At 42.9% G+C, this 25930-nt stretch overlaps 1 protein-coding gene across 1 annotated transcript; it reads right to left on the reverse strand.

Annotated features, from left to right (window-relative positions):
• Positions 1-5025: 5025 nt before the first annotated feature.
• Positions 5026-25930, reverse strand: colgalt2b (collagen beta(1-O)galactosyltransferase 2b). The gene is made up of 12 exons (XM_047588116.1): positions 25273-25930; positions 13380-13490; positions 13162-13279; positions 12635-12769; positions 12348-12552; positions 11145-11264; positions 10716-10789; positions 10344-10450; positions 10115-10247; positions 9649-9776; positions 9290-9496; positions 5026-6304 (listed from the first exon to the last, which is right to left on the reverse strand). Exons 1-12 carry the CDS (start codon positions 25506-25508, stop codon positions 6031-6033), a joined length of 1848 nt encoding a protein of 615 aa, XP_047444072.1. The 5' UTR covers positions 25509-25930; the 3' UTR covers positions 5026-6030.

A 25930-nucleotide genomic window follows, 5' to 3' on the forward strand; every position in this document is an offset into this window, starting at 1 on the left:
CACGTGCAAAATAGTAAAATAACTAACTGAAGAACTGGTGGATGCAGTCAGTCACTTTTCACATAAAGATTATACACAAAGATCATGTGACAAGCAAATAAAATAAAAGTGAGTGTTAAAAGTTAAACCTGGGATCTTCACTTTTGTGTCTGTGTCTGACTTGTCGGGTTTGAGTTTCTTACAGTTAAGGGATTTATTCCAACCAGAGTTATTAATTAATTATTAAAGTACATTTTTTGCTCCATAGCATCAAAAAATGCAACAAAGTATTTATTTATTTCTTTTTTGTTTTTACAAAATGTATTATCATGTCTCTGTTCTTTCAGGTAAGTGAATTTTAGATACAAGGTACTTTCTTTTACGTGGTATGTGCTCTGGTGCTTTAACTCAAGCGAGCCTCTCTAGGCTCCAAACACGGCTGAGGCTTCCACTGTCTGACATCTCTCTATTAGACACCGCCGCAGCATCAAGCAGCCTCTCCTGAGACATGAGCTCGTCGCGGCCGTGGTTCAGACCTTCGCTCTGACTCAGCATCACAAAATTCCTTTGGATCCTTAACGCCCAAAAATGCAGTAAGGCTCCACCTAATGTTTATATTTAGCCGTGATTCATAGTTGGAGGTCACGGATTAAATAAAAGGAATTAAAATGCCTCTCTAATCAAAGCAGATAAATCTCGCTCCGCTGAAGTGTCTGGAGAGAGGAGACAAGTCATTTGACTCAGTGTGCGCCTGGGTGACTGCCGGGAATGAGTGAGAGAAAGATAGGCAGGAAGGGTGAGTAAACACGCTGCCTTGTCTTCTCACTCTCTGGATGGACTTCCAGTGAACCGGCCTCCGCTCTCCGTCTACGTCTCCCCCTCCTTCCTCTATTTCCTCTCTCTTTTGTTGAGTCCTCAACTGAAAAGCCCGAGTTAGTTCAGTTCAGCCCAGTTTGGACTCTCTGCTGGACTGACACGTAACGTGATTGCACGCCAGCTTCAACTCTGTTAGACAAGAGATCGGCTTACTGCGAGAATTTACTTTCTTCGATACACACATTTCACCTGTTTGAAAAAACTGTTCTTCCTGTACTTGAACTTGTGTTACATTTCTTCTCAGCTTCCTCCTGAGTGTGCTGACACAGTCACAGTGCAGCCAGTTTACACAGCTGGGAGGCCAAAGCTCCGCACACACTCTTTTATACACAGCAGACTCTCCTCTGCCCGGGTCAATACAAACAAAATCTCTTTCTCTTTCTTGCTATCATTTTCTCCCTCAATCACTGGCGCACAGAGGGAGATGCCCACTTTTTCTTCCAACTTTGTGTGCAACATTATTTCAGACGGAACTGTTGAGCCATTTCATTTAATTCATTAAGTCATACTTAGGATGATTGCCATATGTTTTTGAAATGCCTTATTTAACACCATAATGTGGTCAAATGCACGGAGCTGGTCAAAAAGTACAATATTTGTCTTTAAATGGAGTGAAAAAGTGATAGAAGGCACAGGGAAACCAAAAGTATGAGGAGATTATGTAAAAATTCTGTGTGCTTAAATGCTTATGGCATGTACTTAATTACTTTCCACAAATGAAGACACAAATAACAACCAGAACAAAACAGATGATCCATGATGAGATGGTGTCCCAGTGTAAAATGAAGCCTTTCCTTCCCTCTTAAACGAGCACTCATTCAGCAGTTTCACGTCCCCACACTGACCTCTGCTGGTGACCAACGAAACACACCACTTCTTCCTCAAAACCTGGCCACTGATTATTAAATTATTATGAAGCACTTACATCAGAATATGCTGTTTTATCTTTTGTTGTGATCACTGTCGCTATAGTTTGGTCTGTCTGACTTGCCCCACGCGCACACACTCATTCAGTCACTGAGTGGTGGGTCTGAGGAGCTCCTGTTGACACTGAACAGTTACTCATTATCAGTATGAGGTAGAGAACAGAGGCACGCAACGGGCGCTTTCTCCGGATCACTGATAGAGGGAGGAAACACAAGAAGAGGAAGAGGAGGAGGCGCTGTGAATGTTCCCAGAACAATGTTGTCTTTTTTTTTTCCATGTCAGTCTCTCGTTTTTACCTCTTTTCAGATGTGTGTGTGTGTGCATGTCTACAAAGGGACACGTCCTCACAAGAGTGCTGTTAGTCACCTCCATCTTCGCTGCTCAACACTGACTCATTTCACCCACTTTACGCAACTATGACACTCACAGCTATGTAAAGAAACACCAAGTATTGAGATCCTTGCCAGTAACGCTGACCGATCGTCAGCTGTTCTGTTTGATGACTTCGACTTTTGGCGCTGACATGAACCATCTTTGCATATGACATCCATCAATAGAATTATCAGCCAAGACATGCAAATCACTTTTCACATGAGTGCATTGATATCTAGTTCACTGTTGGTGCTTCACACCTAGACCCCAGTGAGTTAGAGCACACACTCGGCCACGGTGTCTCCTGGCCTCATCTCTATCAACTTGTGTCTCTATATGTCACGAGTAAACAAAATGTTTGGGATGTATCCAGGTATCAGTGCGGAAGTTTCGTCTAAAACGGTGCCCTTCTCAACAAGTCAAATTATTTCCAGCTACGTTGCCTCTGTAACATGCATGATGTATTTAGAGAGGTGTTACCAAAGTGTGGAGCCTCAATATTATTATCAGGGTCGCACATTTTCAAACTGGTGTCTTAGAGTCAAGTCAGTTTATTCATAAAGTTTATTCATTTAAACACCAGAGTGCAAATGCTGCACGAGATCAGTTAAATAAAGCTCTTAGAACAAACCAAAACAAAGTGAAAATGCATTAAACTGATTGAAAAAAGAAGCACACACTCCATACAGGCTCTGATCAATAACAGTTCTACATCCGATGTTAATACCAATGACCAAGCAGAAGTCAGTAATTATTAAATGTTAGAAAGAGTGTTTTTCATTACAGTGTAACACTTGCAGCTTACCTGACAGTCTGGAATTGTGCTGCCTGCGATTCTTTCCTTCCTTGTCATGTTTTTGTTGCATTATAATGCACCTGTAAGAGCTGTTTTGAAGTCCACTGCAACAACATGACTCAGCTTTCAGTTGTGTGGGTTACATGACTCAAGCACTCCTGCACTGGCTGATTTTCATGCACTATGGAAATGAGCTGCCTGGAAGGTTGTCATCAACCTCTAAAATATGACACCATTCCGCAGAAATGACATTTGTTTCTATCTGTTGTGTATGTGTCTTTGTGTGTGTGCCTGTGCGTGTGCGTGTGTGTGAGAGAGAGAGAGACAGAGGGAGAGAGGGAGAGAGAGATCACGATGCACTCTGGTGTGTGCTAATGTAACAAATAAGTCCAGTTAATAAAGAAAGAAGAAGGAGTTTGCAGATTCTGTTCTAGTCAATTAAACTTGTTCATGCTCTGTTGCCTCCATTCCTTTAGTCCACTTCCACATCCACACACAAACACACACACACACACGAAAACAACACGTAAGGTGTAGTCCGCTGCATTGTAATACTTAATCCCCAACATCTACCCTGTTGCAAAAGTGCTGCAGCAGTGCACACACACTTTCTGCAGATAATAAATATTTAAGCGGCAAAATCTTTTGGCACAAAATAAAATAAAGCCAAAGTCTCTCTTCCCTGTGTGCAGCATCCCAACATAAAACATCAGTACTCTGCTGTACTGCAGCAGGAAAAGTTGTGAATAGACTCATCTTCCAGAAGTTTCCCTCTTCGCCTCAGCAACATATCACTCAACTCTACTTTCCTTATAAGTGCTGTTAATGAGGCCCCAGAATCTTTCTATTTCAAAGGATATGCTGGTGCAGGAAAATATAAAGCAAATGATCTGAGGAAGGAGGAAGCTTTATTTCTCTGATAAATCCTTATTTTGATTAATACCAGTGTTTTATTACAATATAAACTATAAGGTTTAAGGTGCAAAGAGCAAATAAAAATAAAGCAAAAATGGGAATGGGGAAAATGCAGTGTCAACTTATAGCCAGAAGGTGGCAGCATAAATCCTCTCTTCACACCAAGAAGGTTCTGGGTTCCGATCCATTGGTCGACCCGGGGCCTTTCAAGCAGAGTTTACATGTTCTCCCTGTGTCTGTGTGGGTTTTCTGTGGGTACTCCAGCTTCCTCCCATCGTCCAAAGACATGCTCATTAGGTTAACTGGTGATTGATTAAATTGGCTGTAGGTGTGAGTAGAGCGTGGCCTCCCTGACCCTCCAGGACAAGTGGCCACAGAAAGTGAATGAATGGATGAATGATTGAATGAATGAAGACACTGACATCACGTCTTTGGTGACAAAGGTTCGTGCTGCTCGAGGATACCTGACAATATTGGACGTCTTATCTAACCTCTCAACACAACTGCAGGATATTACTCATCAAATATATTAGCTTTATGTCAAGTAGTACTCCTCATCCTTCCTTTCTCTTTTACTTTCTACCTCAAAACATCTGGTGTAACCTCCACCTCATGCTGTGCATCAGTTCCTGGTCCCTGTCTGTCTGTTCCCCAGCTCTCTCCATCCCTCCCTTTTTTCAGGTCCTACGACCGACAGGAACTATAAAACTGAGAGCAGAATTTTACCCAGCCAGTGAACAGCAGGAGACAACACAGGGTCGAGTGTCCTCCACATGATCACAGCTCAAAGCCCAAAATTTAAATTTACGGGGAGGCTGCAGCTCCTTTCATGTTTTACCGCATTTTGTGTCATTCGGCGAAGCTTATTTTCAGTGGGAAAAGCTCACACTTCCGTATTAGGATGCATGATAAGGTCGTGGGAACGTTTGCAGCCCGTTTATGCTTGCTATTCAACAATAATACACATTACTGAAGTAACGTTCAGTTTCACACTCACAAATAAAGAAAACGTGGGCTTGTATCTGGCTGTGGGAGCTCTGCTTTTCGTTTACTCCTCCTTCAGGCGCCACAATGCTAGTAACGCAATAATAACACATACTAATGTCAGAAAACACACAACATCTGTAAGAGCTTATGCTACTCAGTGAGTGAACGCACCATGATAGAGAAGTTGTTTTATTGGTTTGGTCTGCGTCGAGGAGATGAAAGACTCAATAATCCAGCCTTTTCCAAATATTTAACACATATTTAACACACATATATCCCAAAAGCATGTGTACGTAATGGATGGAACTGCACATCATACATCCTAGAGGCTTCCTGTAATGTGTGCCTGGTGATCTGAAATGGTAACGAGTGGGACCAGCCCGCTGTGCTAGTTCTTCAGAAACATTGGGTCTTAATAACATCTGTTGCTGCCCAGCTGTTTGGCAAGAGATGGCCGAGTGTGTGTGTGTGTGTGTGTGTGCGTGTGTGTGTGTGTGTGTGCGTGTGTGTGCATGTGTGTCATCATTTGAGGCAGTCACACTCTTGGGTACAGCGTGTCAGCCTCCCTCCTCCCACGCGGGCTCAATTCTGAAAACAAATGCATGCGTCCACATGCACGCCCACAAAAAAACACACAAATGCCGTAGGATGTGGATGCACGGTTTCATAGTGACACGTTACAAGTTGTCAGACAGCAGTATGGTTCATTTATTCTTCAGCAACCCCTTAAAACACATCTGTTTAAATAACAATAATCTTTATAAACAACACAAAAATTAGTTTTTTTCTTTCACATCCTGCAAATGATGTTAGGTTCCATGTGTTGCTTACTTTTTTTTATCGGGCTGTAAATATCTCTGCAGGCCTGGAGGATGCACATGGTGAATAAATAAAGCTTTTGTCAAAGGCCCGCTGGCCCTCGTCCTAGATTCGGCTCTTCTTCCTCTTCTCCTCGCTGTCCCGTCATTAGCCAGCAGATTAGAAAGGTCCGAATTCCGCTTTTATCCATTATAACACTTGTGCATGTGTGTGTGTGTGTGTGCATGAGAGTGTGTGAATACATGTACAGTATGCCAGCTTGTAGTTCAAGTGTCTTTTCAAGTGTGCTAACGCATGGTATTCACTGTGTGTACGCGGCGTATGAACACCCCTCTCTCTCTCTGACTCTAGTGTCTGTATCAGAGTTCGTCGCGTGATGCTCGAGCTGCAGGAGGCGGCGAATCTCCGGTGACGCTGTTCTGTGCCAGGGGCCGGATGCTGCCCTGCTGGGCCGTCTTGCGGGCGTGCTGCCGGTCCCAGTCCGTGGCCACGGCCTCGTCGTCCCAAATGGTGGAGGTCTCTGTGTCGCTGATGTAGCCCGGTTCTCCGGTGTAGTGGGTGGGATAGATGAGCAGCGGCTCCACGGAGAAAGCCTTCAGGTCCCGGGGCTCAAAGTGAGACATGTACTGGACACTGGGGAGGAACACAGAATTCAATTTGATGATGACTACAACAAGGATGATTTTTATGCTCTATTAAGGTCTTGATTGTTTTTCGTCAGTGAAGGACAATCCCAGAGACATTCAATATACCATGACATTGCTTACTTTTGTGTTCACGGAGAATACTATGTGTGCCTGGTGACATAATAACAAATAATAATAAAAGTAAATTGATTGCTTCCCAAACTGCGGCAAGAGTCATTTTTTAGTGTCTAGAATTATTATAGTCTAAAGATGCGATGTCCCTGTTCTGCCTCTTGCATAGTTCCGATAACAAGCCTGAGCTGTCTGTGAACGCTATATAAAGGTCACCGAAGCTCATTTGCTGCTGTTGTACGTGACCTTTTTGCCTTATGCCCTCACTTTTGACTAATTATATCTTGAGGAGTTGATGTGTTACCGGAATTTAACTCCACCGCAGCAGCAAATTTACAGGATGTGAAATAAAGGAACAGGATGCTCTTCTCTGCTGCAGCAGCACATTGAGCTGTAATATGGATGTTCCATTTGGAAATTGCACAATATATGTTCAAAAACACGAAGAAAAACCACAAGTCAACAGCAATGGTCACAGTCACATGGAATATAAAAAATACTCAAGATGTATTTAGATGCTGCATTTAAGTAAAGTTGAAGGTGATATAGAAGTAGTTTATAAATACATATACACTACCAGTCAAAAGTTTTAGAACACTCCAATATTTCTTTCTGACTTTGTTGTAATGTATGCAGTTGAATGTGTCATTTTACTCTGAAATAAAAGCATAGACCAAATAAACAACTGAAGTTGAAAAGTGGACATTAAATCGCTACATTCAGCTTAAATTCACTGTTAGACTGAAGGCAGCGGAAAGTGTTCACAGTAAAGTAACTAATAATTATTTTCAGAACTGTTTTAGTCATTTTTCAAGTATTCTGATATATTATGGAGCATGTAAATGAATCGGTTAATCACGAAAACCTTCAAATAGATAACTTGATTAACAGTTGATTTCAGCTAACTAAACTAATTTTTCTTTGCTATGGTTTACTTCTAAGTCAAAAAACAAAACAATCTAAAAGCTCAAAATTACAGCGACAGACATCACTTCTGTAAATCCATTAATTTACATGATGCATTGACAACACCACGTGTTTTATCCCATCAGATCAATATTACACCTCCGTGAGTTTACCCCAGCTACTGTCATGTCTCGTTGCACTAAATCAGCGTGGCGTCGTCCGCCTGCAGCAGGGTCAGAGGGAGGAATGAGGGGTGTCTGGGTGTGACACGTCAGCCTGGAGGTGTCACAGACAGAGGTCAGCGCAGAGGTTAACTCTCTGCTGACCGGTCTAAAGCCTGTCGGCACTCCATCGGCAGAGGGAAACCCTACACCTTTATTAGTGCACAGGGGAGCTGACCCACAACAAGACACACACACACCTTTCACACAATGTGGCCTTTTACACTGGCTTCACTGTCATGGATTTCTCTCCCTTCCGTCTGGGTGTTTATTTTAATGATTATAATGCAAGTGAAGAAAAATGCAGAACGAAATTGCAAAAACAGAGCTCATAATCCCTGCTGTTTACTTTAGTAATTTTACATTTTACGTATTTTCACTGCCACTTTTTTCTTTGCATTTCTATCAAACTTCTTTCACCTATTTCTCTCACTTTCGAACAAACTTACTTTCTCTCACTGTTGAATACATACTGCGTATTTGCCTTGTAATCTATGCTCTGCATGCTGGACACACATCTCCACGTATTTATATAGTAAAACACACATACACATTGTACAGTGTTCATCTCAAACCCACCCCCATGCCCAGACCTCTATCAATGGGAATCCTGTCCCCCTTCTCCAACCAGCAGGAAGAGCTGGTCTACATTCCTCAAAGCAAGAGGAGGAGGAGGAGGAGGAGGAAGGGGGAGGAGGAGTGGGTGACACGGGGATGGAGTGAGTGCGCAGGCAAGTAAATTCTGTTGAAGAGAGTGAGAAGAGGATAACATAAAAGGAGTCGTCAAGTGACTGAAGGGAAAGGCGCAGGGCAGATAGCGGAGTTAAAGGAGACATAGTAGAAAGAAAAGGGGACGGAGAGTGATGGTGGCGGTATTGGGAGTAGTACTGGGGGTGGAGGAGGTGGAAGAGGACGAGGAGGAGGAGGAGGAGGAGGAGAGCAGGCACGGCAGGAATCCCCATGAAAAAAAAAAGAGAAAAAAAGAAACAGAAAAGCTGGCATTGTGTGTCCAGTGTGAAAGCACCATACCCGCTGGACCCCAAGAACAATCCAAGCCCTGTGTGTGAGGGAGCACAGAGGAAGAAGAAGAAGTAGAAGAAGAAGAAGAAGAAGAAGAAGAAGAAGAAGAAGAAGAAGAAGAAGAAGAGGGAGGTGTTGCTGGAAAGAAAGACGGACAGGAGAAACTGAAAAAGGGACAAATATGGAACATTACTAGAAGCTGAGCAGGATAGAGTCTGCGGTTTACCGCCAGAGCACACACTAGAAAAACTACACACTGTGCCACAGTCTGAAAAGTCACGAAAACGGGTGTTTGTGTCTATGTATAGATAATTACTGCACAGTGCGTGCTATAGTATTTCTGCGCTGGTTTACTGCCCTTGAAGTTTGAGTTTGCATGCACAAGATCAATGCATGCAAACATTCCATGCGCTTCACGCTCGGCTTTTGATTTTGCATTTTTATGTTAATTTTGCATGTGAAACACAGGGTAAATCCGCCGGTCAGAGTGCAGTGCACCTGTAATGTGGTCCTCGGTAAATATTTGCCTGTCTCTCCGAGGACCAGACTGTCTAAAAGAGACAGTGTTTGTGGACACAATCCATTAATACCGCTAACTACCTGTCGCTGCCTTCAGTCGGCCTTTATCTGACATGATTGTATTATTGCCAAGATTGTTACGATGTGTATTTCCCTTGTTCTTTTATTTAGAGAAGACTGGATCAAATACTAACTTGGGGTGTTTGTTGAACATGACGGGCAGGTATTCGTCGACAGGCAGCATCTTCCTGAAAGGCTCTGCAGCCAGTAACTTTCTGGCTCCTTGCTGTGAGAGTGCGTAGCCCAGCGTCCAGTAGGAATAGTCTGCCACAACCAGGTTGTTTACACCGTCCACCGACTGCTCGGGCTGCTGCACCTGCATACGCTTACGGCCCACATAGCTGAAGATAGGACGCGGCAGTCAGATTGTGTTAATGCACCAAATCAGGATTCACATAAATGGCTTCTAAGGACACACATTCATAAATATTCATCCAGAAACAGGACACAGCTTGTGTGAGAATGAGCAGGAATGCAGAGCGAGTGTTCTTACATGAGGTCCCAGTCCAGCTGGGCTTTGTCTATGTCATCCATTATGGCCTGAAGCCTTCGTTTAAACCTGGGCTCAAACCTCACATCATCTTCTAAGACAAGGACCTTCTGGAGGCCGCGCTCTTTCACCTGAAGGTCAGAAAACACAAAGACTCAACCTTAGAATGAAAGGGTAACATAGTCACATGTTAGTAGTCATCTCTCCTTTGATTGGTTTTTAGGGATTATTTTGTCTATTAAAGCAAATGTTTCATTTTATCTTATTGTCATTACAGCTACTCAAAAATGCCATTGTCTGGTTTGTTAGAGTTGCCATACATGTCCAAAAAAATATGGCTCTATTAGTGCAAAGTGTTTCTTTTCATTTCAGTCTTCGTAATAACATCAGTAGTGCCATAGCACCTCATCCAACCTCATCCATCATTCTTGCCAAATGAATGCTTTACTACCTAATTACCTGCCCTCACCTGTGTCCATATGGAGTGATGACTGAGGAAGCAGCCGATCTCACCTCGGGTCAGAACTCGACCAGAGTACGGGTCCTTATAGCCCGGCATCATCTCTATCGCCAGCGCCTGCAGCTGGGACGTATTCAGAGCCCTGGTAGAGGGAAAAGGGAGAGGTGTGGGGTAGTAATGGGAGGAATGTGAAGACTTTGCTTTCAAGCTCAAATGTTCCTTCAGGTTCATATCTTACTTGCCGTCCACCGCGTCTGTCAGGGTGGCATGGAGACCCAGCGACGCCATAGTTTTCAACATCCTGGTTCTTCTGTCCAGCCGGCGCTTCAGGTTGATAAGGAAAATCTGAAGATTTTAATAAAAATAAAAATGTGGGAGACATTTTCATTGGCTCTAGTGCCAGGGTCTGTATTCTTGCATGTTGTTCCAGGACAGAAAAAAACAAAACAAAGAGAACCTTCAGAAAGGTAAGAAGGGAGGGGAAGAGCAGAGGAAGGAGCAAGGGAAATTGAAGAAGTGGTATTTGCAGATAAACAGTTAATATATGCAGAGAGACAGAAGTTGCTGAGTTGCTGTTCCTCCTGGCAGAGGCAGCGCTCTCATAACTCACTTCATCAAAGTCAATCTTTCCCTGAGGTGATGGTGGAGCGTGCACATGCTCAGAGGGCTCGATGTTGTGGTCAACTGTTGACAGAGAGATAAAGGAGGCGATGGGTCAAAACAGCAAAAACAGGATTAAATAACCTAAGAGGATTTCCTCTGGATTGTCGTGGTGTATTTATTTGGGTTCATTTCAAATCAGAGCAGAAACAAGAGCAGTGAAGGAGGCCAAAAGGGGGGCGAGGACGCGCTGGAGGTAGGGTGGATAAACAAAGAAGAGCTAAGAGAGAGGACGCCGAGGAGGGGGAGAGGGTTGACAGGGTGCAATCAACGGCTCGACGAGGTCGAGAAGGAGAAGAAACAAACCTGAGAAGGGAGTGACTGATAGTAAAGACGCAACAGATGGAACGTGTCCGCGTGTCAGTGAGTGAGTACTCACTTAAAGCCTCTGTGATAGTGTGTATGAAACTCTCGCTTTCATCTTCCACGTTCTGCTGAGCCTTGAGAGGTACCGGCAGGAAACCATAGTGTTCTCTGTTACACACATACATCTGTACACCTAACAAACATAGAGGAAAAAGAGAGGAGGTCTGTAAGTATAACCCCAAACATTTCAACTAACCATGGACATCAGACCACCCCTGGGTGCTCATATAGGACCTCCTACCACATGAATGCTGCAACTCTGGGAATTACAGTGCATGACCTGTGAAGTAAATAAAAACATTCACAACAAATTAAACGTCTTAATGATGCTTAAACTGTTATTGTTATCCAACTCCTGCAGGGAATGGAAAAGGGTTTGTGTAAGACAATGTGCTAGTCACCATGCTCTGAAACCTGGAAGTGGTAGTAGTAAATAAATTAAAAAAGACAACATAAACTGTGAAATTGTGTATTATATATTATTATTATCTAATTGTGTATTATATTTCCACTTTTTTGACAGTGATGTTAGCCCTGTGTCATCATCTTTCAGTCAGAAATCACATATTCCCTGCCTTTTTTAAGCTAGCAACAACTGCTACCAAGTTTAGCCTGATAGCTCCTGTCAGCTAAAGTAAAAACAATCCCAAAGTAACTCTGAATCAACCAACTAAACATGTTGCTGTACATTAATGGGGCAATTGTAAGAAATAAACAAGCGTTAATTTCATGAATTCATTTTGCATGCTGGAAAAACACTGTGCTAGCTCGTCTTTCAAAGATCCCGTAAATGCTCTATAATTACATGTACTGCTTTCGGTGCTGAAACTAATTTGTGAGATGTAAGAATTCGTACGAGTGTTTGCATCAGTTAGTGTTTGTGCCAATGACTTCATGTGTTTTTTGTTTGTCTTTTTTTTTGTCTTCTGTCCTACAGATGTACAAACACAGACATTGTTGCACAGTTAAAACTATTCACGTGTTTAGTCAAGTCACACACATGGATCCATTTATCTGTGCTCACACTCATCTAACTTAATCTGACATGTGCGGGGAACCAGTAAAAAACAAACAGGGGAACACATTTCCACAGTTAAAAACTGTCGGAAACAAACTACTAATAAAATAATGAAGACAGTACGTCTATGTAAAGGTGACATTTGCACCCCTGCTATAAATCTGTTAGTTCGCTGTGAGCTGAAAATTTCAAACTAACCTGCTTGACGTGCTGAGAAGGCAAACACCATGATGTCATCGAAGGCCCAGCTGTAGTCTGGGTGAGGAGGATAGAAAGCCAGGTCCCTGCTGGATTCACGACGCAGGTCCAACAGGAAGGTGCTATGCACCATGGGAACAGGGAAGCATCCGAGCCGCTTCCACTCCCTGATTGGCTGGTAGTCTGGGGTTCGCTTATAGTAGCCCTGACGGGGAGAAACACAGATTAAGAACCAAACTGAGGTAATGAAGCCACATGAGTGAATTAAAAAGTGGATAACTTTGTACCTGAGGGGTGATGCCACACCAGAAGTTGGAGTAGAGCGAACGAGACTCCAACATGGGAGCCACTAAGGTCAAGTTTTCACTCATCAGCAGGTTCAACACATTAGGGTTGGTTAACAGGTTGTCGCTGTCTACAAACTAAAGAAGAGCAGAACACAAAACACAAAGGCATATAGAAACTAAATTAAACAGAGGAGTATTTTCAAATGCAGAGGATGTCAGAATACTGCAACACTATTCTCTTCTGTTTTGGCCACAAGTAGTTTTCTTACTAATACTGCTAGTCAACATGTTAAGGCAAATGTATTCATGTGATTGACCAGGACAGGTGTAGTATTGAGGTGTAGTAAGTGAAGAGCAGTCATCATATTTTGGAAAAAAGTTGTTTACTAATTCTGTTTCATTTTAAAAGGCACCGTGTTTTAGACTAAGCACGTTGTTACAGATCACAGAAACCATAGCTGGTTCGTTTACAGACTAATGCTTGCGATAGCAGGCGCTGCATTAGTTACATCAAGTCAGGAGCTTACCAGTATGTAGTCGGCCCATCGTTCCCGGGCAGCCTTTAGTGCCGCCTGTCTCAGCTTCATCACGTGGTTGAATCTGGAAGGAGGCCAGTGCTTTGGGCCCCACTCATCTGTGTACGATCTGATGCAAAAACATAAGTCACGCAACTTTATCATCTGTATGCTATTAGAAAACAGAAATACAATCCGACTCTGATTTTATTTTGATTTTGTGGACTTACCGTGGTTCATCCATTGGTCTCCACTCCACATAGTGGTACACACGCTGGGCTGTCTTCAGCCATTCTCTTAACACGGCTGTAGTGTTGTCTATATTATGGTCCGTTGCTGCCCTAAAACACCAATACACGATGTCAATGAACAATGACATCTTCAACAGAAGTCACGAAACCCCTTTAAGTGCATACAGGTGTTGACAGTGAGCAGAGTGAGACACACTCTAAAAAAGACAAATTATGGTTAACCTGATGTAACGAGAAAGCTGTGGTGAAAGTCTGAGACATGGCATTTGGAGAAGAAGTAATTTCCATTCGGTGTTGAAACAGGCAGCCTCAATGTTGGGCAAAGTCTGAGGAGTCACTGACTGACTTCACTAAAAAGCACATTGGTTAAAAAATTGCTAGATAGGTACAATTTTGCCATTTTACTAATGGCTGTTGAGTTCTGAGAAAGGGAAAAAAATCAAACTCTTCATAAAAACAAGTTACATCAACATGCAGACACACACACACATCTCTATTAGGAAATGATGTCAACGTAAAAGTTAGCTTTAGTGCTAAAGCTGCTGGTGTGTTATCCCTGTGGTTTGCAACCTGCATCTGTTTCTTTGCAGATATTTCCACTTCAGCTGACAGAGCTGACTCAGAGAGGACACTGTGACTACTGTATGTGTGGCTAAGAGTTTGTGCGCATGTTTACATGAATATCTTCAAGAGAAATTAAAACCATAAACCAAGTCTGCATTGTGCGCTTTGCTATCAATTTTGTGGTTCTGTGCCCGTCCTGTCTTCCTGTCAGGCAGCGTTTGAAATGTCACTTAAAGAGAGAGGGTCAAATGAGTGTGTGCCCAAGTCCCGCAACTCAACGTGTGCATACAAACACACGCACACTCAGTCAGATGGAGTTTTCCACTGCTTGCTGTAATATTCCTTGCTGTAATGTGTCCAAACTCACACCCAATTTTAGACGGGACGGACAGAGATAGACACATACACACCTACGCTCACAGTTGTGCACTGTCTCGTCTCCTTGTATTTTTAGTAAATGCACTCTTAGCGGAAGACCGAAGACAACATCTGTTTTCTGTATGACGGGCAGACATACAAGTACACAGACCTTTATATGCTCACATACACACATGAAGACACGAATGTCAAACATCACACAGACACACAATCTAGCTTTGTCTGACAGAGAGGCTTTGCTCGCTGGAATTTCTGTCATCACCACCTCCAACATAACAAGTAGCTGGGGAAGAGCCGCGAGCATTCCGGTCAATAATTTTAATGGTGAACGTGCATGTACATTCTTGTGCCTGCAGATGTGCAACACAATATAGGGGGCGATCATTTCTGTGTCCTGTGAACGCTTGTTTTACAGCAGTGCGGCCGGTTATTTATGCGTCACACAAGTTTTTTTTAGGTTGCAAGTATGTCTGTGAAAAGTGTACTTGTTAGCAGCCGTCGGAGCACTGCAGGCATGGAAAACACTGAAACACCTGACTCGGGGGTAATGAGTGGCTGCTCTCACATATTTACACGTTTCTTAAACTGCTAAACTGCAAATCGCTAGAGGAAATAAAGGTGTTCCTACATGCTATCTCCAAATGACAGACTCAGCTCCAGGCGTAGATTTAATATGAGGGAACAGAAATGTATAGGAAAAAACAACACATGGCAGAGTAGGTTGAAACGTACAGTATTTATGACCTTATGTGTATAACTATTGGTATGGGTATGGGATGTCCGGGGGGGACGAGGAGGTAAAATGGAGATGATAAGAAAAAGGGATTCATGTTTGCATCACTTTCTATGAACTGTAACCATAAACCGAAAAACTTTCTCAACTCAGTTTGAATACTTTTGTGAATTTCTAACAGCGCTCATTAAAACACGGGCCAAACCAATTGCACTGACTTTTAGGCTTTTAAACATTAAAATGATAATGACAAAATCTGACGGAGCATGAATGTCGTTGGAGTCCATTTTTTGTTTTACAGTCTCTTCTTGGCAGGACATGTGCCGCCTGTGTCCAGGTAATCTGTAGCTTGAAAGTCAAGGGGTGTCTGAAGAGGAACAACAAGCGTCTGTGTCTGGATCTCTAAGGGATAGTTTTTAAACGTGGGACCGGCTACTTGATGAAATCAGCAGATTTTACCAATAGAACATTTTGTTTTGTGGCCTCAACCCTGTTCTTAAGAAGCTTTTGGGACACATCATAGATACTACATCATCACTGCTTCTGTGTGGCAGTAAAAGTAAGTAAAAGTACAAAGTGCATGTATTAGAATTAATGACTCCTTTTTACTTCAAACACATCCGGTCAGCTCGCCCTCCTCACACTGCCTAGAACCTACAAGTGCTAAAGACTCTGAGTACTCTGTGATTTTCCATTACAGACACTGCATCTTAGCGTGGCTTACAATATATTTGACAGTGTGTGATATGTCAAATCTACGTATATCGAACAGTCATAACATTATGACCACCTTTATAATACTCTGGGAGGCCTATTCTCTCATCAGAGAGTAGACATGGGCCTTCTAAGGGTGTGTGGCAACAGAATGTTGTCAGTGGGGGCCTTCGGGGCCTACGGGTTGAGGGGAGGTGCCTCTGTGGATCATCCCACAGATACATGATCAGTTTGTGCTGTTTTTCACGTTTCTTGAGTTGTTCCTAAACTGTTTTTTTTTTCTCTGTGTCAGGCTGCATCCTGCTGCTGCCATCAAGGAGCGTCATTGCTATGGGGTGGGTGGTACACGTCTAAGGAACGTCCACATGAATGAATGCCAGGTCCAAAAGTTTCCCAGCGGAACACTAAATTGTCACAAGATGGCCAATGTTATTTACTTCTCCTGCCACTGGTTTTAATGTCGTGGTTGACTGGTTTATGCACAAAATCTGTGTATGTGAAACAAATAAAAGGCATTAATCATCTTTGCCTGCGGTGTAGGTGCTCCTTCGTTTCTATGAGATTTTTTCTCTGCCGTCTCATCCAGTTGAAGCACTTTGGTTCTTCAGGAGGTAACCATGTGTTCCTTCTCCTCAATTTCCTCCGTCTTTAGACAGGATCAGCTGCTGCAGATGTACTGCACAGGACACTGAGTCCAGTTAAACAGCCTTTGAGGCTCCTTTCAAATGCTGTAGCTGTGTTTAGCTAATGTTCATCAAACCACTGGGTATTTTGTTCATCTTATTATGGGATGTAAAATCTCAATGGTGTGCAGGTTGTATTCACAGGAGAAACATATAGAATGAGATAAAGGTCTGATACGGAGCCATATATGTTCCACGCCTCTATATATCTCCCTCTCCTAACTCATGCTGTCTCCTTGTTACTTTTTGAAGTTTACTGTAAGCTGCAGCCTTATTATTCTGCTGCCTGGAGCTCTGGGACTAAGGTTTCCACCTTTCTTCTCTGCATTTATGATCAGCATCTGGCCGACACATGCTTTCTGAGGCCTCATCTACACAGCCCACCGCTCCCTCTCCCCATCACTTCACAGATAACCATTTACTCTCCAAGGCACAGGACACCTAATTACAATATCATTTCAAATCCACCTTGCACCATCATGCACACACACATTCACATCGTACACCAGCCCACAGTGACCACGTGGTTCTTTACACGTTTTATAAAAGTGCACAACCTATTGCAAGATGAAACCTTTGGTTTGCACATAACAGAAACAAAGATCACAACAAATTACAACTATTAAAAACATACCAAAATTGCTGACATTAAACCTTGGGTCAGAAAAACGTAGGAATACATTGGTCACACTGAAATCTCTGTCACCTAATTTGACTGATCATCAATATTACTTCACCACTCTTTCTGGCACTCTGCCTCCCATATCCTATGGTTATCCACTCAGATAATCTGGCCTTAAACACACAGCCCGGGCTCAGAGACTGCCCTTTTAGGTAAACACAGGTCTGAGAGGGCCTAGCGGGCTAGTGTGAACTGACTGTTGATTAAGTAAACTATCTAATATCGCAGCCAATAATGACTGGGTGCTGCACATAATTAAGGAGCAAGAATGTCTCTTTCAGACATCAACATGGAGGCCTTTAAAACATAATCACCGTGTGTGTGTGTGTGTGTGTGTGTGTGTGTGTGTGTGTGTGTGTGTGTGTGTGTGTGTGTGCGTGTGCGTGTTGACTTTGCTATATAGTGTCTAGGCTGACGTGGCTGTTGTGCCTCTTGATGGCCTAATAGGGCAAAGGAAAGAGGTAGACGGGTAGAGAGATAGAAGGGGAAAAAGAAAAGAAGAAGGAGGGAGGAGGGGTTGTTGCTGTGATACGACCTCCAGACTGAAATTCCTCATGGACTCTCAGGGTCAACAAAAGTAGCCATAGCCAGTAGACTTGCACTGACCTGTAATATTCAGCATTCACTTTTTAATAATCAAGCCAGTACTGTAGGAGGCATGACTGTGCGATGAAGCTACTGGACACCGGAACATTATCATCATCATACATTTGCCTATAATGAGGTTGTTGTTGTCAAACTACAAGAGAAGCTCATTCGAATGACTTCAAACTTTTGAAGATGCGTAAAAAGGGCCACTGATTATAAAACCTTAGGCCCTCATCTGATCAGCTCCTCCCTTAAGATATGCCCACCGCTGAAGTGCATCAAATGAAAAGTTGCTTATAGTTGTTTGAAATCCAAAGAACAGACTCAAACAGACGCTATTAGTTAGACAGTCTGGACAGTCGTTATCCACCACAAAAACAAACAAACAAAAAAACATTTTGCTGAATAGTTGCACAATTTTTGTGTAGGATGCCCAATATGAATTCACAGCAAGTCATGGATGGTTTCCCACTGGTGTATTTCAACAGCTGGTGACAAACCCAAGTTAAACGCCTAGCAGACACACCAGAAAATTGTTCAGTCTTTACGGATTTCACCACGCTTTCGCCAGTATTTACACTGTCATAGCTTTCGCGGGCACTAGAAATATTTTATTAGTATTGCATTTGTATGGTTTAAACTTTTGTATGGTTTAAGCATTTTCTGAAAGTGTGCAATTATATGGTGATGATATACTTGTGCACACCTCCAATTTCCCCAATCTTTGTGCAGTTGTGCTCTTCCTAAATCAAGTGGCCAAACCCATAGGGCGTTATCTCCTTCCAGGTAACTTGTCACTAATTTCAGGTGGGAAAATTGTGGTTCTCATTTTCTGGCACCAAACAGATTAAATATTTGTTCTAAATACTTTTGTACAAAGAATATGATTTGTATTGAATCAAGCAATTATACACTCAAAGTAAGTTCAGTCACTTAGAGCAATTCACTGGATGACACATCTCTAGATGAGATGAGTGTTCATTGTTCTACTGCCAAGTTCTAACAATACTGCTGGAAATGTGCTGGAACGCGTGGGGCATCTAACAAAGAATTCACTCTCAGGAGCCAAGTATAGGAACAAGCATTTCCACTCCAGGGGAGAGATGGAGAGAGAGTTTGAAAAGGGCCTGGGGAATGGAAAGAAAATTCTCTCTGTCAACAGCGCTTGATTGAAAAGATATGTGGCGACTACAAAGAAAGATTCCCCATGTGTACCTCTTTGCTGCATGGCAAAGAAGTTGGTGTTGGTCTGTTGGCAGGTAAACATGATCAGCTGCATCCCTCCAGCTTTAGAGAGAGTTTGGTGAGGCAAAGCCTGGCAAAGATCAGGCTCTAAAGTTCTTGCATTTGGAAAATAATCACTGGGCCACATAACTTCAGATAATAACACTGTATTATGAGAAGTTGCGTGATAAGAAGTTCCTATTTCCACAGAAGTAGTGAAGCAATGGGAGTAAACCAATTAAAATAACTTATTCAGTATATCTAATCTAGTTTCAAACAGATGTGTCTCCAACCATAGTCCACATGGACAGCCAGAGTAATTTACACCAGAACGGTGTGCACCATTTAAAGTAACATTTGCCAGAAATTACAGCATTCAGCTCTTTTAGGAAGTCCCTGAGCACTTTTTAAATGAGGAAAAACAAATTGCATGTTAAAGGTTTTTGGTGAAAGTAAAAGTGCTTGGGGGACTGGTTCATATAGACAGATACAAGATGTTAATAAAACAAAGTAGTGGAAGACAAACTGGTGGAATTAGTACTTCTGGGGATCCATTAACACTAAGAAAAACATAAACTAACGGCAATATTATATCATTTGAACCCTATTTAATTAGAGATATTTACCAATGTTGGTGTGTGGTTGTCCACAAAAAGCTGGATCAGTGGACTTTCTGACAGCTGTGTGGGACAAGGCTCTGCCATATTTGTTCCTATTGTTTTATGTAGTCAGGTAAGGGGAGAGGTTGAAAAAAACAAAACAAAATAAAGTACTAGAAGAATGTTCCTCTGCTCCAGTGAGGTTGTATCCGTATGAGATGCCTACCTGGTAAATGTCAGCTGGTGTTTTTTCAAGTTGTGGTCTTAAATCTGAGCAGATGTTTAAGATCATAAAAGTTTCTCACGGACTGGACGTAACTGCATAATACGACTCCTCGGGTGATACTGATTGGGAGGTCGGAGTTTGATTATTGCCTGTTCTGGTCTGGCTCACTGTGGGCCTTATGGGGTATGGGGAAGTCAATGGAAAACACGGGTTGAGCCAGGAGAGCAGTGCACATTATGTGTGGAAAAGAACACACACATATTCATCTAAAACACATACTTGCATATGAATGCATATGCATTCATAGCTATACTCATACCAGATCCCCGCAGATAATCAAACACTCATTTTACTGCAGACTGCCAGTACTGTGACCTAATACATACACTCACTTTGTGAACAAAGCACACCAAAAGCCCATGACGCTAATCATTTACAAATGCCCATATAGTTGGCACCAGATAATAGTTTATCCCATCTAGATAATCTGTTCCTTATACTTGGATGAAATGCTCGCCCGAAATGGTTGTCCTTGTGTGACAACACCAAGAACTATTTCACTAGTGTGCTCCTGCAGAGGAATGAGTCCCAAGGTAACACGACTGGCATGGCAAAGCCCCAAGGGCAACCATCCAACATCACAAAACTGATAATCTTTTTGGACCCGTTTGATCCTTTCCATTTTCTTCCATTTTGTCAGAGAACAGGAATGATAACTGGATAAAAGATGTACTCAGCAAAGACATAAAAAAGCACTGATCTCACTGATATGGATGGAGATTTGAGAACAAGTTACAAATAATCCAGTACGATTTTTCCCTACCCGTTCTTACGTACTCGTTTTATGTACGCACATTACGTGGGCTTAAATTCTAGCAATGCCATGTATTTGACACAAACACTGCAGCACATCAGTGACAGAAGGTCTATTCTAGATTATGTTTCTGAGGTGATAAAACAGATGTGTTGATGCTAAAAAAACAGGTGTAAGTCAACATGTTTTCAACCCAAAACACTGATCGTCATTATTAAAAAAAAAAAAATGTTAAAAATCAGATCAGCAGCATCTATGGTTGTCATAGACTTCTTCTACTATACTGCAGGACTGGTTACATTTAGGCTGAAACCAGCACTGCACTTAAACCAGCATTTGCAGTGCCAAGCAATACTCAGTTACTGTCTTATTGGAAGTTAGGTGGAAAGCTCATGTCACTTTGATCTCCCATAGTCCAGCGGTCACTGTGGTGCAGTACATGTTATCTTGGCCAGAGAGGAGGTGTGGATAGGCTCTCTGGTTAACTTCAACCAAAAGAGCAGAACTGTTCCTCCTGGTGACGCCAAGCTAACTGCTGATGTCAGTAAACACTTCCAAACTGCAGGCTGGCTTCTTCTCAAACCAAGCCACAAGGAAACGCAGTGGCACAGTGAGCATGAATCAATCCAGTCAGGGAGACTTTTACTCGGCATACAAATCCAGTTTGTTATGGTCCGCTCATTTCTACATAACGCTCCAACAGTTTACTACAGTTTATGTCATCCTACGTCATGATATCGTGTAGTGCACTCAGGATACATTTACAACAAACATCTGTCATTATCTGACAAGAGCTACAGTATATACGGCACACGTGTCAGTGAGAACATATTTATACATCTGTGGAAAATTCTTAACTCAAAGTGTCATATTATACCTGAGGCTTCTAGGTGCATCAGGACTTACCTCTATATAAAAGCCATTGTATATTCTATACAGTTCACTTGCTGCTTTGCACCTGTGTAATTTTAGCCAATAAAATGCATTCATCCAGTTAAACACACTGAAGGAGCATACCACTATAGCTGCACCTCATTGTTTATGAGAAGAAAGTTCCGTGACAATCCTAAATATTGCATAAGCGTATATGAAATAAATGAGAAAAATAACAGCGTGACTTTGTCAAAGCAAGTCTTCTGGGAAAGGCATATGATGTCAGCGCTCTGATATCCAGTCCACAAATCATCTCGTCCCCCCAGATCAGCACCTGGGAAAGCACTTGGCCACATGAACACGGCCTGCAGACAATAAAGAGCAGACAGCCAGTAACAAGCAGTCTGAGGAGACTGCAGTCTGATCTAAACTTTAGAAAGTTATGTCTGCATTGTGGGTGCAAAAACACACAATTCACTGTTTAGGAAAGCCTCTATGATTTCGTTTAAAGCTTAAAAAAACAGGAGGACACGCTGCAAAACTCAACTGTTCCTTGGCAGAAGATGAAAGCTGAATTCTCAACTTTTACAGATCTTGTCCATCCCAATCTTCACATCACTTTCGCTAACGTGCATCTCTTGTATCTGTACACCCTGAAGTGAAACATGTCAACATTCCCATATGCTCTAGATGTCTATGCAATAACATCATACCTCTACACAGGACAGAAGACACATACAGTTTGACAGCTACTTCTCCTGAAACTGAGTTCTTTCACTAATTAGACTATTAGTATTATTACTAATAGATTAGTATTATCTTGTAGTGTGTGGCATTCAACAGTAGTTCTCTTGGGTAGCAGACATGGCAATGGAAAAAGAGGAATGCAACAAAGTTTGAAGAGGAGGACAGAATTAGTCAAGCTACTCGGGGAATGCAGATTAACTAACCTGAACCTGCTATGCCCTCTGGGTAATTTTCCAACACTGTTGACCACCTTCCCGACAATCCCGCCTTTCTCTAATTCCCTGCATTCTTTCATTCTGTAACAGCTGTGTGAAAGTTGCTCTCATTGCTCTGCCACTTCCCTGACAGATCCATTTGCAGAGGGAAAAGTTCTAAAGGTGCACAGATGTGACTGACCATCTCAAATCGGGGCTGGAGGAGCATAATGGAGGAGGCCAGAGCTGGGGGATCAAATTATCCTGTGAATGCCACATATCACATTGATCTTGAAAACCAGCATGGGGTTGCCAAACCAAGATGTGTCGATAAGTGAAAGAACACCAAAACTTGCCACAAGCAATATAAGAGAATGCACCTCAGTCTGTTGCCACTAGTAGACACATGGTAGCACGAGTCAGTGGATAAACCCAGATGTCTGTGATCTGTGACAAGAAAAGACCTGAATGTTAATTCCATTCAACAAGTTGTACTGATGATATGTGAAAAAGGTAGGAAACTTTGAAATGAAGCATCTGATAAGGTTGGTGAGGGTATTGTGGTGTGCAGCATGTGATTGTGGTTCTGATACTACTGGGGATGCTTTTGTGTTTTGCATGACTCTAACAGCCAGCTCCATGCTTGATGCATACTTTCTGTGCTGTGTTGCTTTTTACCTATTATATCACCTGTGAGGTCCCAAAATGTTAAAAGGACGTTGTGTGTCCATGATACACACTTCCTTTCTTCCGTTTCTCTTCCTGTTTAATCACGTCCTCAACATAATATCTATTTAGCTGCATTCTTCTCTGCCTCTTCCTGCTCTGTCTCCAGTGGGCTGCAAGTCTGAAATCAGTATGTTAAAGGAGATGAAGGAAGCCCATCCTCTGAGGTCTTAAGCCCGAACCTTAGGTTAGGCGCACTTGAAGAACATCGTGTTTACACACAAAGACAAGCTGCATGGCTTCCCCATAGTTTACTTCAGTCAACCCATAATCTACACGGACAGTAAAACCAGGGTGAGTGTCTCATGAGTGTAACCAGAAAGTATTTGGCTCAGTCCATCTGGAGAACTGACATCTCACATAATGCTTTGTTTATAATAATGATGCCATAATGCCATAAAATAATAATTCAGTAGAAGTACTGGGGTCATCTTGAAATGCCACGTCAGAGGGAGCTGGATTTAGAGTTTAGTCTCAGACCTAACATAATGTTCATATTTTTAACTGAAGCTGCCGTCTTACAATTAATGAATTTTCTGTAAGACACTGTGAAAGGCGACGACATGTATTTACGTCTTTAGGGAGAGTTAAATTACAATGGGCATTTAATGGGTGATTTAGCACAGATGTTGGGCAACAGCAATGACGACAAAGGAGAGGCACAGATCTGCATGAGTTATGCTCAGTAAAACATGCAATTTTCTTATCCCATTAATCCACAACAAGCCATTTAAGATTTTTGTCATCACATGAGAAATATTTATAGATTTTCCCTTTCCATTCATTTAAAATCACAACAGAAACAACACCCATTATGGCCTTAGATTCTTTCAGTTACTAGTTTACGAACAAGTTTCTTTTGCTCAAGTTTTCATTTTCCATGCATCAAATGTTCCAAAGGTTTATGTTTTCTTAAATAATCTTACCGTAATGTAAAAATCAGAATACTTAATGACACTAGTCAGAGGTAGAACGTACAGGAATGTCCATTTCCTTAGTCTCTCATTATTTGTGTCCACTGACTGCAGGACAAAGAGATACCACTCATAACTGATGACGCCCCACTTCTGTTAGTTCAACAACGCACTAAGCCATGGTAGCTCAGTCACTTCGGAGAGTGACAACCCAACTCTCTGCATGGAGTTTCTCTGGTGTGTCTGTGTTAACGTGCAGTTATGTGAGGTCTCTGAATTATAAAGAGGCCCTCTCCAAAACAAAAGCAGGACCTTTAACACAGGAAGGGTGGGATACAAAACAAGTGACTTCCAGTGTGGATACAACAAGGTCTCTGGGAGATTTAGAGTGAGGGCGAAAGAAATGCAAACACCCCCAGCTCTGTGTGCATGATATCCTTTGTCTTTCATTTTTTTTCCAGTGGCCTAAGCTGCCCTTTCATAACCAACCTGCCTTTAGACAGAATCTGCCGGAATCCGTTTAGATGTTGTATCTGATTCATCAGCCTGCACAGCCCCCATACAGAGACCCACACACACACATTTTACGCATGGCTTAACAAAACTCACACGCCCCATAGTCCCGCTGTCAGACCAGCTCAGTGTCTCCTTTCATCCTTTCACCTGCAGGCACTCTCTTTGATAACTTCGTATTACAGAGTTAGCCCCTATAGATCCAACAATACCTGACCTGGGGCGCGCCCCCCTCCATTCATACCTGCCAGCCCTGCTGTTTTAAAGGCTCGTTTCCGCAGGTTTGTGCTGAATCAGACGGAGGCAGTGATTAGGGTTAAGCCTAACCCTGACATGCACAAAAGCTCTTTCATCTTCTCACACAGAGTGCAATTTGGACGCAGGCAGACGCGCGAGGTAAGTGCATCGTAAAACACAGCAACAGGTCTCCGAGTCAGCACCGACAATCTGCTATTATAATTAACGCGGACACACGCTGCTTTTCATTACTACACGCTCCATTGCCGACCATCGTGCACGCACTATGTACTCTGGAAGAAATGAGCCTGGGGTGGAAATGCACATTTGAGGCTATGGAAAAAAGTGGTTATTCATAGCATACATGCAGCTGTACTTGCATAACTTTGTTAAAAAGTAAGGTTCTAGCAAACTCCACCCCCAAATATTGGCACCGGCGCATCTCTGATAGCGCGTCTCTCACCAGATCGCTATGCGCTCCTTCGGGTACTCCAGCTTCTCGATGCAGCCCAGGTAGTACGGCAGGCTGTGCGCTGCGTTGCGAGCTACAATGGCGATCATAACCTTTGGCTTCAGCAGGGAGGACTCGGCGTTAACCTGCTCCTGCACCAGCGTCGCCAGCTCCGACACGCAGCCGGGCACAAGAGCGACCAAGAGCGCCCACAGCACACCGACTCCCACATACCCAACGGCCCGCATCTTCGCTGCCAGATTCCGCCGTGATTCTCCCGACCTGGACTGACACGAAGTGCTGAGAGTGAGCGAGTGAGAGACAGAGAGAGGGGGAGAGAGGGGGGTGAGTGAGTGAGCCACGCTGCTTGGTAGAGAGGAAAGTAGGTGGGAGAGGGGAGGAGGTCGGGTATACCTCCTTTACCCCTCCTACATGCCTGCTGGCTACTGCTGCTGCTGGTGTGGAGACTTGCAGCAGCGCCTTAGCTGATAAGTCACCTAATTAGCAGACAATCAACCAGTCACTGTCGGCATATTAGGAAAATGTGGAACGTGGCTCCGTTCTGAGTCAGTCCACCTGGGGCTTTAGTGCAGCATGATTATAGTCCGTTTCTCCTTCTCTATGTGTATTTTCTGAAAAATGCATTTCCTATTCCCCTCCTCAGCCTTTG

Source organism: Mugil cephalus, chromosome 6 (assembly GCF_022458985.1).
Source record: "Mugil cephalus isolate CIBA_MC_2020 chromosome 6, CIBA_Mcephalus_1.1, whole genome shotgun sequence".
In the NCBI taxonomy this organism is placed as follows: domain Eukaryota; kingdom Metazoa; phylum Chordata; class Actinopteri; order Mugiliformes; family Mugilidae; genus Mugil; species Mugil cephalus.

Excerpts from the sequence above, each read along its gene's own strand:
- colgalt2b (XM_047588116.1), bottom strand. The coding sequence starts at position 25,508 with ATGCGGGCCGTTGGGTATGTGGGAGTCGGTGTGCTGTGGGCGCTCTTG. Across the intron at positions 10,248-10,343 it reads ACAGACGCGGTGGACGGCAA|GGCTCTGAATACGTCCCAGC; the intron begins GTAAGATATGAA and ends TCCCTCTACCAG. Across the intron at positions 6,305-9,289 it reads ATGTTCAACAAACACCCCAA|TGTCCAGTACATGTCTCACT; the intron begins GTTAGTATTTGA and ends GTTCCTCCCCAG.